At 36.4% G+C, this 15,954-nt stretch overlaps 1 protein-coding gene across 3 annotated transcripts in view; it reads right to left on the bottom strand.

Annotated features, from left to right (window-relative positions):
• Positions 1 to 15,954, bottom strand: part of VPS8 (VPS8 subunit of CORVET complex) — a 304,464-nt gene that overhangs the window by 78,780 nt on the left and 209,730 nt on the right. For 2 of the 3 annotated variants that reach the window (XM_073803975.1, XM_019946111.3), the window contains exons 42-44: positions 6,047 to 6,127; positions 4,285 to 4,454; positions 1,165 to 1,330 (exon numbers count right to left, since the gene is read on the bottom strand). In XM_073803975.1, coding sequence (XP_073660076.1) covers positions 1,165 to 1,330; positions 4,285 to 4,454; positions 6,047 to 6,127 — 417 coding nt within the window. Of the gene's footprint in view, positions 1 to 1,164; positions 1,331 to 1,350; positions 3,304 to 4,284; positions 4,455 to 6,046; positions 6,128 to 15,954 lie in introns of those variants that run through there. The other variant, XM_073803976.1, reaches the window with a different exon arrangement.

The following is a 15,954-nucleotide window of genomic DNA, read 5'->3' as shown; positions in this document are numbered from 1 at the left end:
TGGGGACCCCTAGATAGTTTCAGGACGGCAGCTGGTCACCAGAAAGATCAAGCCATGACTAGAGGGTTAGAACTTTCAGTTCTCCCCTCCCTGTCCTTCCCCCAATCCCATGTATGGGGAGGAAAGAGGGGCTAGATATTGAGTCTAATCACTAACAGCCAGTGAATTAATCAATCATGGCTATGTAATGGAACTTCCAATAAAAAACCCTAAATGCTGAGGTTCAAGGAACTTCTGAATTGGTGAGCACATTGATATACTGGGAAGATGGTATGCCAAGAGAGGGCACTGAAGCTTCGGGCACCCTCTTCCCCCCATGCCTTGCCCTATGCACTTCTTTCATATGGCTATTCCTGAGTTGTATCCTTTATAATAAATGGGTAAACGTAAAGTACGTTCCTAAGTTCTATGAGTTGTTCTGGTGAATTATCAAACCTGGGGGAGTGGGTCATGGGGGCCCCTAAATTTGTAAGTCAGATAGAAGAGCATGTAATCTGGGCACCCCATTTGTAACTGTTGTCTGAAGTGAGGACAGTCTTATGGGAATGAACCTTTAAACCTGTGGAGTCTGATGCTAATTCCTGGTGGTTAGTGTCAGAATTTAATTGCATTATTGGACATCCAGTTGGTATCCAAAGAACTGACAGAATTGGTGTCAGAACTGATGATGGAAAAGACACCAACTATTCAGTGTCAGAAAGAACTTAAGAACACTTTCTGAAAATCTGTTTATAATTTCATTGGTCATAAACTCTAAAAGACAAATATCCCGTCTATAATTGTATCCCCAGCACTTAGCACAGTGCCTGGCACACACTTCTATTATCTATTGGATGAATATATAAACTAATGCCTATCACTGGAGTGTAGAAATTCTGTCAACTGTTACCTAGGAGAAGCTAGGTCAGGGTTTTTTTTCCCTGGGTCTGATTTTGACTTAACACTGAAAGCTGATAAAACAAAGAGAAAAAAGCAACAGGTCCAACTTTTCACTATGTGATGTTAAGGTCAACTATAGAATAGGGTGGCATAGAGGAAGGACCAGGAAACAGCAAATTAAGTAAATGTGCTGAGGCCTACAGGACCTGAAAAAAAATGAGGCCAGGCCTAAAAGACATTGTTAAGAAAAGACCATCTGCATCTTGCCATGAAAACAAGTCTTACCTGTGATGGGGTTATTCTTCCCTTTTTAACTTCGGATGAATTTTCACTCAACTTTCCTACTTTGTTAATTGAGCTGCATTTGTAGCACGTCCATCTTGTTTGCCCCTCAATTTCTATGGTGCACTCCTTGCTTTGCAGACAGAATGAGTGATACAAATGGCCACAGCTGCAAAATGAAGGCAACCAATTGACACTTTTCATTATCATAAAATCATAAACCTAAGTTGTGTTAGAGTGTATTTAAAAGTGATAAATATTCCCAGTAAGCTGAAATGCACTGATGGGGTATAGGTTAAGAAACAAGGAAGGGGATTTACTTGCTGCTGTCCTCTCTTTTTTAAAATCCAGACTCACGTATTTGCGCACTTAAGTTATGAGCATGAACAGCATCACAGTTCTGATTACAAACCACCAGGGGATGAGTTGAACTTCCGTTAATTTCTCAAACTATGAAACATTTTTAGACAGTTTGAAAAAAAGTCAATTGGGGAAAATCATAATTATATAAGTAATTTGATAATAACATGAGTGGTCTGCCTCATCAAATTCAAGAGTCATGATTTGATTAATAAGCATTTAAAAAATGTCAGTGTTACAGGAAATTCTAACATTATTCCTATGAAGAAATTCCCTACTGAATACACTAAATTACCAAATAAGCCTTCCAGAAATGAGCGTTGAGTATAATTCTAAGTCATCTTCACTGATTCCTCCTCATTTCTCCAACCTGAAATCTTGGACCACCTCAGACATCAATCCTTTTCTCTTCGATAGTCTTTATAATCTTCCTTTTCTCTATCCTCCCCCACATATATATATATATATATATATATATATATATATATAACCATCCATCCATCCATCCTTTCTCTTCTGTAGTCTTTCTCTTCTATACTCTTCTTTCTACAGCCATCCTTGCTCCTTTAGTGATTACTTCCAGTTCCACAGCTTTAAAATACCACCTCCATGCTGGTGACTGCCACACTTATACCTTCAGCCCAGACTTCTCTCCTCAACCTCATCTACCTGTCTCAAGACCTCTACTATGGATGTTTACTAGGCATCTTAAATTTAACATGCCCCAAATTCTTGATTTCCACCCCACTCCACCCCCACTGCACGCTCTCATCCAACCTTCCACATCTAAATAATGGCAACTACACTCTTCTAGTTTCTCAAGCCAAAAACTGTTCTTTCTTTCACACCTCATATACAAACTATAAACAGATCTTATCCGCTATACCTTCAGAATATAACCAGAATCCCACCACTGCTTACTTCATTACAATCATCTTGGGCCATCTCTCACTTGGATTACTGCAATAGCTTAACTGGTCATTCTATTTTCACCCTTGGCTTTCTACAGTCTATTCTCACCACGGCAGTCAAAGTGATCCTTAAGCCAGAGGTCAGATCATGTCAACGCTATCCTCAAAAACATCCAATGGCTTTTCATCTCAGAGCAAAAGTTTAACTCTTTATAATGACCCAGTTCCTACATGATTTAGCCGCTGAAGTCATCTCTTATATTTTCCCTTCACTCTGCTCAGGCAACACTAGCCTGCTCCCTTCACTACCCATCAAGTATGCCTAGCATCTGCATCATGGTTTCTGCACTTGATGATCCTCTGTCTGGGGCACTCTCTCCCGATATTGCATGGCCACTTCCTTTAGGTCTCTACTCAAATGTTACTTAAACTTCCCTAATAACTCTTTATAAATTAGTAGCTCCCAACGTTCTCTCTCCTCTATACGATGTTTTATTTTATTCATGGTAATTATTACCTTTTTATTAATTAATTTTTAAATTGTCTGTCCATAATCACCTTAACAGTGTTGCTTTCCCTGACCACTCTTCATAAAATATCTTCCCCCACAAAGGCTATATATCTCACTTAACATGTTTTATTTTTTTCCGTGTTAGTCACCATCTGGCATTTTACTTGTCTGTTTGCCTCTTTCACTAGAGTGTAAACTCCGTAAAAGCAGAACCTTTGTTTTGTTCATGTGGTACCCTACCCCCTTGAACAGTACCGGCATATAGTAGGTGCTCAATAAATACTTGTTGAATGAATGGGCTGTTTGTGTGATGAAAACTACTTCCTCTTCCAACCACCAAATCTACCAATCTTCCTGTATCTGTAATAACAGAAGCCAACACTTATATAGTGCTTACTATATGTCAGCATGGTTACAAGTATCTTATGTAAATTATCTCATTTAATCTTCACGAAACCCTATCAAGTAGGTATCCCAATTTACAGATGAAGAAACTAAGGTGTAAAGAGATGAAATAACTTGTCAAAGTCTCATAGCTAGTAGTGGCAGAGTCAGGATTTGAACTCAAGATTTAAAGTCTGGCTCCAGAGTCCATCTTATATTGCCTCTATCCATATATTCTGGATGAGCTGTCTCCTCCTGAGATCAAACTTTCCATTTTTGCACTAAACTTCCTTTCTCTTTGTACTGTGGCTTTAAATATCATTTACATGCTGATGATTTCTAAATTTATATCTCCAGGACATGTCTCTGACTAGAATAACTGTCTACCTGACATTCCTACTTGAATGTTTAAAGGGCATCTCAAACCTAACATCTCCAAGACAAGACTCTTGATTTCCCCAGCTCCTCATGCCTGTTCCTTCTCATCTTAGAGGATGGTACCACATTCATCCAGTAGCTCAGGCCGAAGATGTTTTTCCCTCTCACTTCACATCTAATACATCACCAAGTTAACACTTCCCTTAAAATATATTCTGAACCTTCACTCCTACCTCTCTCATTCTGCTCAAATGTCACTTCCTTAGACATGTTTTTCCTCATTATAGTGTCTTAAAATAGTACTCTCACCCTGAATGCTTCTTCTTTCCATCCCCTTACCCTGTGTTTTATTTCTCTCCATAGCTCTTATTACTCTGTATTTATTTACCGCCTGACCACCCTAACACCCTTTCCTCCTGACTCCCATGCAGAATGTGAGGTCTATAAGGGCAGGAACTTTGCCTTGTTTTGTTCACTGGCAGAACGATTGACTGGGGCTGTGTGTCCACGTGTATTTCTGCCTGGCAATACCATACACGCACATACACCATATGTGTCACATTTCCTTCCCTTTCTTACCTAAAGACAATAATTTCATCAGCCATTTCTTGGCGTCTCTTGTACTGCTGCAAACAAATAGAGCAGTAATCCTGCTTGGGATTCAGTCCTCTGGTGACTGAAGCTCTCAGGTTACACAATGACCAATGGAGATCTTGGTTTAGAAGGCTAGTCGTTGTTTCCAGCAGGGTCTATGAAAGACCAAAATAAAAAATAAGCCAAATAAGAAATTGTTCATAAAGTGAAAGAGACAGAGGAGATGAGTGGAAAATAGCACTTGTTTCATTTTCAACCACAATTGAATTGGAATATACTATAAAGGCATAAAACTGATCAAATAAACATCAAAACACCCCAAACTTAAGTGGTTAACTTTAATGTGCAGGGTATTGATAAGTGCATACATCAAGATTCTCAAAATAATTATTAAAAGGCTCTCACCAGTTACTACTGAGAAATGTGTGCTCTGCCATTCTGTGGATTCATTCAGTACTGACGGCTTTCAGATGACTAGATAAACCCAAATCTACTTATTTATTACATTTATATAATGAGTTCTCCCTGAATGGCTCAAAGTTGTGTTGTAACAAATAATAAAAAAAAAAATCCCTGATTTTTAAATAGAAACTGCATCCATGGCGATATTTCACAGTAACCTCTCACTGGAAAAGCTAATGGCCATTACTCAGTTCTCATCTCCCTTGGGCAGAGAGATCACTGTTTCCTGATCAGCACTTTCAAGCCATTTGAATCTACTCAAGACTGTGACATCTGTCATTAAGTCACATAAAGTTATTTCACAGCTATCATATCAAGTCATTTTAAGGCTCTCTGTGTTTATAAACTATTGTTTACTTACTTCAGTGTGCAGCTGGGTTCTTTTCTGTCAGTCCCAAAGGGGAAGATATACTGCCCATCCTCCTTGCTACACAGCCTGGTCCTTTAACTTTATCTATAACGCAGAACTTTCAGTTCTAATGGTCTGTTTTAATTCTTTCCAATCAACCCCATCTTTTCCTCCTCTTCCAAAGTTCACAAAAAATTTCTGTCTTGCACTCAGCTTTCCTTCTGCCGCCATGGAGTCTGTGCCTGAAGGGGGATCAGCTTCCTTGGGCTATGCTTATTTAGCAAAACTGCAATTCTTATAACATCCTAAGAAAAGCTCTATCACCCAAATTTTTCTTTTTCTTCTACTAAAAAAGCAGACAGTGTATCTAACATGCCTAAGTGGCACTTTTCCTAGGTGGCTTCATGAGTCACTTTGAAGTACATGAAGAAAAACATCTGTATACCAAGCTGGCTCTTACTGAGAATTAAAGCTATAGGCAGTTTTGGGTTAAGGAAAGACTAATGACCATTTTTGGTTAGTGGCAATTATCTGTTTCAGAATGTTTAAAAGAACACTAATTTATTTTGCAATTTTTCCATACTCATGCTTCCTTTTCAATGAGTTATAGCTTTGCATTTCATTACTTTCCAAGAAAGTATCTTACATTTTTCATTTGGAAAAAAAACTATATGTCCCACTGCCAATGAATCAAAAGAATAAAATGAATCCAAACTTGATGCATTTCCACATTCCAGAATATATGTGTATGTGTATATAAAATATATATTAATTAATTAAGGTCAAGAGAAATTTAAAAATTAAAAAGCCATACACTTCAATCTATCAAACTTCCACTAAACAGATGGTAATTTTTAAAGAAAAAGTATAGGTGCAAAGAAAAAAGAATAGCTTCTTTCTACCTTAGAATGGGCTTAGAAATAGAAAGTAGCTTACCTGTTCATAGCTAAAGGTATCCAACATTCCCAGAATAAGTCCCTGGATTTCTCCAAGTTTTCCTTTTCCATAAACTGGGTCCTAATTAGAAAAAAGTTGCAAAAAATTATAATTCTATTCTTGCTATTTTAAAATTACTTTAAAATATAAGTTATCTGAAAAAGCCAAATACTCTTAAGTATTTTGTCTACAGTCACAAAATATTTATTCTTCCATGAACCTTCTGCTGGAAATGCACATTGGTCTCCTCAGGCCATCAAAAATATTTTGGAAAAATAAATAAAATTTAAATGATCCAAGCCCCTTGCTTAACAACTGTCTCTGCAAGTCTAATTAAATTTCACTCTGGTTTTGTTTCTGCAGCAAGCTTCCTTTCCTTCTTATTAAACATCACTTACCCCCTTTTGAGCTCTTATTTATCTGCTACATTAAAACCAAAGTACTCATGAATACTCAGAATCTGTCCAACTCCCGCTGTGACCCACATTTGTCCACCTCCTGGTCCAAGCCAACTAAGTTACATCAGTTTAGGAGATGAGTTTCTGAATCCAAGCAACTTTCAGTTTTCCAAAGCTTTTCTCAATAAAGTCACTACTGATAAACAACAGATCCCTAGACACCCAATCTTCCCTCCATTGCTTTTCATATGTCAACTTGTTTATTGTACACAATTTGAAAAACACTGATGTATACAAAAATAAAACCGAACTGAAATCCAACCACCTGGAGATAAACACTTGATTTTTTGAGATATATTATTCCAGTCTTATTTCTGGGGAAGTAGAGAGAGGGATGTTATTTCTTAGTGTACAAAATTTGAGTATTTCACACAATACTTTCGTAACTTTTTTTTTCTTAAATAGTATGTTGTGAGCAGTTTCCCATATTATCAAATACTTTGTAATAGTAAGAGTATGAATCATGTGAAAATGCCATGTGTTATTCAACCATTCTCTGTTGTCAGGGATTTAAGTTTCCCTCCCCATAGCCCACATTTAAGTCCCACTCACTATTATGCTAGTGGCTGTAAATTTTGGTCTGAATCTCTGAGTCTTTCTTAAGAGGAGATTTCAAGAAAGGGGATGAATTACAGACTCAAAGTATTTTTATGGGTATTGATATATATACTTCACCCTTGAATAACACAGGTTATAAGTGAGCAGGTCCACTTATATGCAGACTTTTTCCAATAAATATATAGGAAAAGCTTTTTCAGATTTGCAATATGAAAAAACTCACAGATGAACCATGTAGCCAAGAAATATCGAAAAAATTAGGGTTGTCATGAATGCATAAAATATATGTAGATACTAATCTATTCTTACATAGGCATAAGGTGAATGATATTTAATATAAAATTAATAATCTGTTAGTTTTCTTACTGTTTTATAACTTTGCTTTTAAAGAATTACATTACTGTATAGTATGCCCCTCTCCCTCTCCCTCTCTGTCTCTCCTGTAATTGGAGAAACTGTGTATCAGCCTATCATCACAGGTAGGATGTTTTTTAAAAAAATTTAACAATGTTCCAATACTGTATTATGAATATGACTATAATATCATAAAAATTTTTAATGCCATAAATATTTTATAACAATTCATTCATTACTGTATTGGCTAGGCTACCGTGAAGCCACCATATTGATTACACTAGGCTACCATAAGACAATCATATTGCTGCTGCTTTGTTTTAATGCATGAATTGTCATACCTGTAAATATGAATTTTTTTCACATTATCTTTTCATTTTTAATGTCTAGTGTTAGTAATACATATAGTATCAACTGAGTTTTGTATCATATAATATTGATGTAGGTACTGACAGACAATTCATCTTGTAAACAGATGATGTAAACTTAGGCTATTGATAAACATAGTAAGTACTGTAAATGTATTGTCTCTTCTTTATGATTTTTTAAATAACTTTTTCTTTTCCCTAGCTTACTTTGTTATAAGAATACAGTAACAATACACATAATGTACAAAATATGTGTTAATCGACTGTTTATGTTACTAGTAAAGCTTCCAGTCAACAGTAGGCTATTAGTAGTTAAGCTCTGGGGGAGTCAAAAGTTATACATGGATTTTCGACTGAGAAGGCGGGTCAGCGTCCCTAACTCCCACGTTGTTCAAGGTCAACCGTAGTGCGCAATTGCTCTACCAAAAAGTTGTATTATGCAATTTCTATCTACATCAGCACATTTGTGCGCCCATTTTACTGCACCTTTGGCTAGGCTGGGAATTATAAAAATTTGCTAATAAATGTGTATGTCAAGTCTATTACTTTACTGTAACGTGAGGCTATATATGACATAAATGTCTCTTCCATGCTAAACAGGGGAATCCAACTATACAGTAATGATAAAGGGAGCTGCTATTTATTAACTGCATAGCACACGCCAAGTACAATGCTAAGCATTTTATATATACCACATCACTGAATTCCTTCCAGAACATTTATAAATGAAGAAATTCAGGCTCAGAGAGGTTAGGTAAAATTCTCTAAGAACGCAACACTATTAAGCAGATAAGCTGGGATCTCAATCTAGGCACTTCAGAAACTATGTTTTTAAGTAACACTACACTGGTCTCCCAAAGATGGACACATAAGCTAATAAAATAAATAATAAATTAATGTTTACTAGATGAGTAACAAATATGAATAACTACATGATAAACTAATGTACGCTGGAAAATATAGGTAACATTTCTGGCTACTTATAAGGGAGTAGGGATTATTAAAATCTTGGTACAGTAACTGTGAGTTCAGATGTTAAGAAGAAAAAAAAAGACTGTGGAGCAAGAAAAACTTAGGAGACAGGTTCAGAAATGTGAGAAGGAATTTGCGTTCCTGCACTTGTTACAACATAGTCTTAGGACTTGCTGTTTTTCTCTCTTCTATGCTCTGATGTTGTTTCTTAAAGACTGGATAGATGTGGTTCCTAAATAAGATCAGTTTTCAGTACTTTTAGCTGGTCAAGAGCAGCACCAGATTATCTGCCATAGGTTCCTGGTCCCTGATGCTGAGGTTATGCTGAAGAAACCAAAGGTAGAGAATAACTACACATTTGTTTACTAATTAACAAGTTTACTTTGGGCTTGAACAGATCACTTAAATTTACTGGGGAAATCTGTTTCACTAAGCTAAAGATACCTGTGAAACATGCGCAGAACATTTGCAAAAGACAAGACTACAGATATCTCAGACTAACTCTTTACCAGAACAACTCAGGCCATATACTCACAATATAATCTTTTAATTTTCTTTGCATAAAAACAGAACCATGTTAATGCTTCTGAACTTACACTCAATTATGTTTTTGGTCAAGCTCTTAGTAAATACATTTACTTCTCAAAGTATCAATGGAGAGTGTAATACTTTATTATAAACACATTGTAATAGCTATTCTAACACGTCCACACATATACAATACACATGAACATAGCTCTAGCACAGAAAACTTCTGTCACTTGTTTATAACAGGGTGGTTTGGGGAATAAAGAGGTCTTGAAAATGTTAAATTCTGGGAAAAGGAAGAAATCTTTATAGGTCATGTCTATATTTATATCAGTACATTTCACTTTAATATGCATACTTTAAAAGCAAAATCATGAAAATAACCTCATGCTGGGACAACATATAAATTATACAACGCAAAAGGGAGCTCAAGGCTTCTGGCACAGCATGTACACAATACACTAGCTTTTCAAATTATTTTCCAAATATGTCAACTGGATTCTTCAGCAATAAATAACTGCTGAGGTTTCTCTTTAACTTGTTCGTAAACTACAAAAGAAGAGCACATTTAGGTACTTCAAATAAACTTGTTTTTTAAAAAGCACACTACAAAACATGTGATGAGCACTTTTTTCCCCATTGTTTTCTTTCTTTTAAATTGAAGTATAGTTGATTTAAAATACTGTGTTAGTTTCAGGTGCATAGCATAGTGATTCAGTTATTTTTTTTCTGATTATATTCCATTATAGGTTATTACAAGATATTGAATACAATTTCCCATGCTATACAGTAAATCCATGTTGTTTATTCATTTTATATATAGTAGTTTATATCTGTTAATCTCATACTCCTAATTTGTCCCTCTCCCCTCCTCTCTCCCCTTTGGTAACCATAAGATTGTTTTCTATGTCTGTGAGTCTGTTTCTGATTTGTATGTAGATTCATTTGTATTATTTTTTTAGAATCTCACATAGGAGTGATATCATACAGTATTTGTCTTTCTCTGTCTGACTCACTTCACTAAGTGTAATATTCTCTAGGTCCATCCATGTTGTTGCAAATGGCAATATCCCTATTGATTTCTGATACTTATTGTATCATGTATGTGGTTTGCTATAAAATTAAAATTTTTACTAATCAAGCATTACTTTAAAATATGAATAATGCCCAGAGCAGGTTAGCATATAAATCATTTGTATTAATTCCTTCCATATAACAGTCATGAGCAGCTTCTCAGAAGCCAAACATTACTTTCCCCATAGAGCGAAGATCTGTAAGAGCCAGCAGTGCAGAATGTATATAACATAAATATGGTCCCTTAAAAATATTAACTTATCACCTAATGTTCCTGAAAGAAACCTGTATAATTCAGGTCCCAAGTATCAGTTTGAATAAATATTTAGAGGTCAGGAAGATCTTTGAGAACCTCTTATCAGGTGAATATCTCTTCTGGAAAAACTGTAAATATCTGAGCAATTATGCATCTAAATAAATGTGCATCTAAATATCTTCTCCCCAAGAGACCTGATAAAGTGAGGTAGATATGAAAAACACTATGGTTGGTGTTAGGTACAGAAGGCCGAAAGTTTGGAGTTAGAAGACCCAGGTTAATGTTCCCACTTAATAACTGGGCAAATTATTTAATTTTTTGAATGCCACTTTCCTCTTGAGAACCACAAGGATACCACTACTTCCCCAGCATAATGTACACAGAGATAAAGGAGATAAAGAACACAAAAGTGCTTTATAAACTGCAGAGGACTACTCAGAGACGTTAGATGGTTGAGCCAACTAATATTTACTGAGTATATACTATGTTCCAAGCACCCTGCTAGGTGGTGGAGATAAAGCAGCAAACAAGATGGAACTCACGTCTAGAGGGGCAAGCCTATGTGAAGGTGAGAGTCAAAAAAAAGAAAGTCTGTACTTATTCTTGTCGATGGTTTCTTTTGCTGTGGAAAAGCTTTTAAGTTTAATTAGGTCCCGTTTTTTAATTTTTGCTTTTATTTCTTTGCCTTAGGAGACAGATCCAAAATAACATTGTTCAGATTTATGTCAAAAAGTGTTTTGTAGTGGGAAGCAGCCGCATGGCACAGGGATATTGGCTCGGTGCTTTGTGACAGCCTGGAGGGGTGGGATACGGAGGGTGGGAGGGAGGGAGATGCAAGAGGGAAGAGATATGGGAACATATGTATATGTATAACTGATTCACTTTGTTATAAAGCAGAAACTAACACACCATTGTAAAGCAATTGTACCCCAATAAAGATGTTAAAAAAAAAAAAGTGTTTTGTTCTACCTATGTTCTCTGCTATAAAGTTTTATGGTTTCAGGTCTTACATTTATGTCTTTAATCCATTTTGAGTTTATTTTTGTATATGGTGTGAGGAAGTGTTTTAATCTCATTCTTTTACATGTAGCTGGCCATTTTTCACAGCACCACTTTCTGAGTAGACTGTCTTTCCTCCATTGTATATTCTTGTCTCCTTTGTCGTGGATTAATTGACTGTAGTTGCGTGGGTTTATTTCTGGATTCTCTATTCTGTTCCACTTATCCACACATCTGTTTTTGTGCCAGTATCACACTGTTTTGATTACTGCAGCTTTGCAGTATAGTCTGAAGTCCGGGAGTGCGACACCTCCAGCTTTGCTCTTTTTTCTCAAGATTGCTTTCGCAATTTGGGGTCTTTTGTGGTTCCAAATAAATTTTAGATTTGTTCTAGTTCTGTGAAAAACGTTGTGGGTGGGACTTCCCTGGTGGTGCAGTGGTTAAGAATCTGCCTACCAATGCAGGGGACACGGGTTCAAGTCCTGGTCCAGGAAGATCCCACATGCCGTGAAGCAACTAAGCCCATGTGGCACAACCACTGAGGCTGCGCTCTAGAGCCTGCAAGCCACAACTACTGAGCCCGTGTGTCACAAATACTGAAGCCCACGTGCCTAGAGCCTGTGCTCTGCAACAAGAGAAGCCACCACAATGAGAAGCCTGCACACAACGGAGAGTAGCCCCCACTCGCTGCAACTAGAGAAAGCCCGGGCGTGGCAATGAAGATCCAGCACAGCCAATAAATATATTAATTAAATAAATTGTTTTAGAAATGTAGGTATTTTGCCAGGGACTGCATTAAATCTGTAGGTTGCTTTGGGTAGTATGTACATTTAAACAATATTAATTCTTATAATCCAAGAACACAGGATATCCTTGCAATTCTTTGTATCCTCTTCAATTTCCTTCATCAATGCTTTATATTTTTCAGAGTATAGGTCTTTCACCTTGGTTAAGTTTATTCTTATTTTATTCTTTTTGATGCAATTTCATTTATTTTTAAATTTTTATTGGAGTATAGTTGCTTTACAATGTTGTGTTAGTTTCTACTGTACAGCAAAGTGAATCAGCTATGCATATACATATATCCCTTCTTTTTTGGATTTCCTTCCCAGTTAGGTCACCACAGAACACTGAGTGAAGTTCCCTGTGCTATACGGTAGGTTCTCATTAGTTATCTATTTTATACATAGTATCAATAATGTATATATGTCAATCCAATCTCCCAATTCATCCCACCTCCTCCTTTCCCCCTTGGTATCCATACGTTTATTCTCTACATCTGTGTCTCTATTTCTGCTTTGTAAATAAGAGCGACTATACCAATTCTTTCAGATTCCACATATATGCATTAATATACGATATTTGTTTTTCTCTTTCTGACTTACTTCACTCTGTATGACAGTCTCTAGGTCCATCCACATCTCTACAAATGACCCAATTTCGTTCCTTTTTATGGCTGAGTAATATTCCATTGTATATATGAGTCACATCTTCTTTATCCATTCATCTGTCATTGGACATTTAGGTTGTTTCCATGTCCTGACTACTGTAAATAGTGCTGCAATGAACATTGGTGTGCATGTGCCTTTTGGAATTATGTACAGAAAACTCATAAATAATGAAATTGAAACGGTGATTAAAAATCTTTCAACAAACAAAAGTCCAGGACCAGATGGCTTCACAGCAGAATTCTACCAGAATTCTTCTCTATATTTAGAGAAGAACTAACACCTATCCTTCTCAAACTTTTCCAAAAAATTGCAGAGGGAAGAACACTCCCAAACTCATTTTACGAGGCTACCATCACCCTGATACCAAAACCAGACAAAGATATCACAAAAATAGAAAATTATAGGCCAATATCACTGATGAACACAGATGCAAAAATCCTCAACATAATACTAGCAAACCAAATCCAACAACACATTAAAAGGATCATACACCATGATCAAGTGGGATTTGTCCCAGGGACGCAAGGATTCTTCAATGTACAAAAATCAATCAATGTGATACACCATATTAACAAATTGAAGAATAAAAACCATAAGATCATCTCAATAGATGCAGAGAAAGCTTTCAACAAAATTCAACACCGATTTATGACAAAAACGCTCCAGAAAGTGGGCATAGAGGGAACTTACCTCAACATAATAAAGGCCATATATGAAAAACCCACAGCAAACATTATTCTCAATGGTGAAAAACTGAAAGCATTTCCTCTAAAATCAGGAACAAGACAAGACAAGGGTGCTCACTCTTGTCACTGTTATTCAACATAATTTTGGAAGTCCTAGCCACGGCAATCAGAGAAGAAAAAGAAACAAAAGGAATCCAAAATGGCAAAGAATAAATAAAACTGTCACTGTTTGCAGATGACATGATACTATATATAGAAAATCCTAAAGATGCCACCAGAACACTACTAGAGCTAATCAATGAATTTAGCTCAGTCGCAGGATACAAAATTAATACACAGAAATCTCTTGCATTCCTATACACTAACAATGAAAGATCAGAAAGAGAAATTAAGGATGCAATTTTAAATGGGATTTTTTTGGGGCTTTCTTTTTCTGATAGGTCACTATTAGTGTATAGAAAAGTGAAAGATTTCTGTACATTAATCTTGTATCCTAAAACTACTGAATTCATTACTAGTTCTAATGTTTTTTGGGTAGAGACTTTAGGGCTTTATATATATATAGTACCATGTTATATGCAAATTGTGACAGTTTTACTTCTTTCCTTCCAATTTGGATGTCTAAAAAGACATTTCTTTTTCTTGTCTGACTGCTGTGGCTAGGACTTCCAATACTATATTAAATACAAGTGGCAAGAGTGGGCATCCTTGTCTTGTTCCCAGTTTTAGAGGAAAGGCTTTCAGCTTTTCACCAGTATGATGTTAGCTGTTAGTTTGTCATAAATAGCTTTTATTATGTTGAGATATGTTCCCTCTACACCTTTTCTTTTTCTTTTTTTTTTTTTTTTGGTTGCATTGGGTCTTTGTTGCTGTGCGCGGGCTTTCTCTAGTTGTGGCGAGTGGGGGCTAATCTTTGTTTTGGTGCGCTAGCTTCTCATTGCAGTGGCTTCTCTTGTTGTGGAGGATGGGCTCTATATGCATGGGCTTCAGTACTTGCAGCATGTGGGCTCAGTAGTTGTGGCACGTGGGCCCTAGAGCATGTGGGCTTCAGTAGTTGTGGCATGTGGGCTCAGTAGTTGTGGCTCATGGGCTCAGTAGTTGTGGCCCATGGGCTCTAGAGCACAGGATCAGTAGTTATGGCACATGAGCTTAGATGCTCCGCAGCATGTGGGATCTTCCCAGACCAGGGTTCGAACCCATATCCCCTGCATTGGCAGGTGGATTCTTAACCACTGCGTCACCAGGAAAGTCTCTCTACACCAATTCTGATGAGAGTTTTTATCATGAATGGATGTTCAATGTTGTCAAATGCTTTTTTTGCATCTGTTGAGATGATCATGTGATGTTTATCCTTCCTTTTGTTAATGTGGTATATAACACTGATTGATCCGCAAATACTGAACCATCCTTGCATCTCTAGAATAAATCCCACTTGATCATGGTGTATAACCCTTTTTATACATTGTTGGTTTGCTAATATTTTGTTGAGGATTTTTATGTCTATATTCATCAAAGATATTGGCCTGTAACTTTCTTTTTTGGTAGTGTCTTTGGTTTTGGTATGAGGGTAATGGTATCCTCATAGAAGGGATTTGAGAGTGTTCCCTCCTCTTCAATTTTTTGGAATAGTTTGAGAAGGATAGGTATTAGCTCTTCTTTATGTGTTTGGTAGAATTCCCCTGTGATGCTGTCCTGTCCTGGACTTTTGTTTGTTGGGAGTAATTTTTTTTTTATTACAAATTCAATTTCACTACTTGTGATCAGTCTGTTCAGATTGTTTATTCCTGATTCAGTCTCAGCAGGTTGCATGTTTCTAGAAATCTGCCCATTTCTTCTAGGTTGTCCAATTTGTTGGCATATAACTCTTTGTAGTATTATGATTTTGTGTATCTCTGTGGTATCAGTTGTTATTTCTCCTTTTTCATTTCTTATTTTATTTGGATCCTCTCTCTTCTTGTAAGACTGGCTAATGGTTTATCAATTTCGTTTATCTTTTCAAAAACCAGCTCTTGGTTTTACTGACCTTTTCTATTATTTTTTTATCTCGATTTTATTTTCTCTCTCTTCTTTAAGACTGGCTAATGGTTTATCAATTTCGTTTATCTTTTCAAAAACCAGCTCTTGGTTTTACTGATCTTTTCTATTATTTTTTTGATCTCAATTTTATTTCCTCTTCGATCTTTATTATTTCTTTCTTCCTGCTG

Source organism: Tursiops truncatus, chromosome 4 (genome assembly GCF_011762595.2).
Source record: "Tursiops truncatus isolate mTurTru1 chromosome 4, mTurTru1.mat.Y, whole genome shotgun sequence".
Classification (NCBI taxonomy): Eukaryota; Metazoa; Chordata; class Mammalia; order Artiodactyla; family Delphinidae; genus Tursiops; species Tursiops truncatus.
This window is presented reverse-complemented; position numbering and strand designations above follow the sequence as displayed.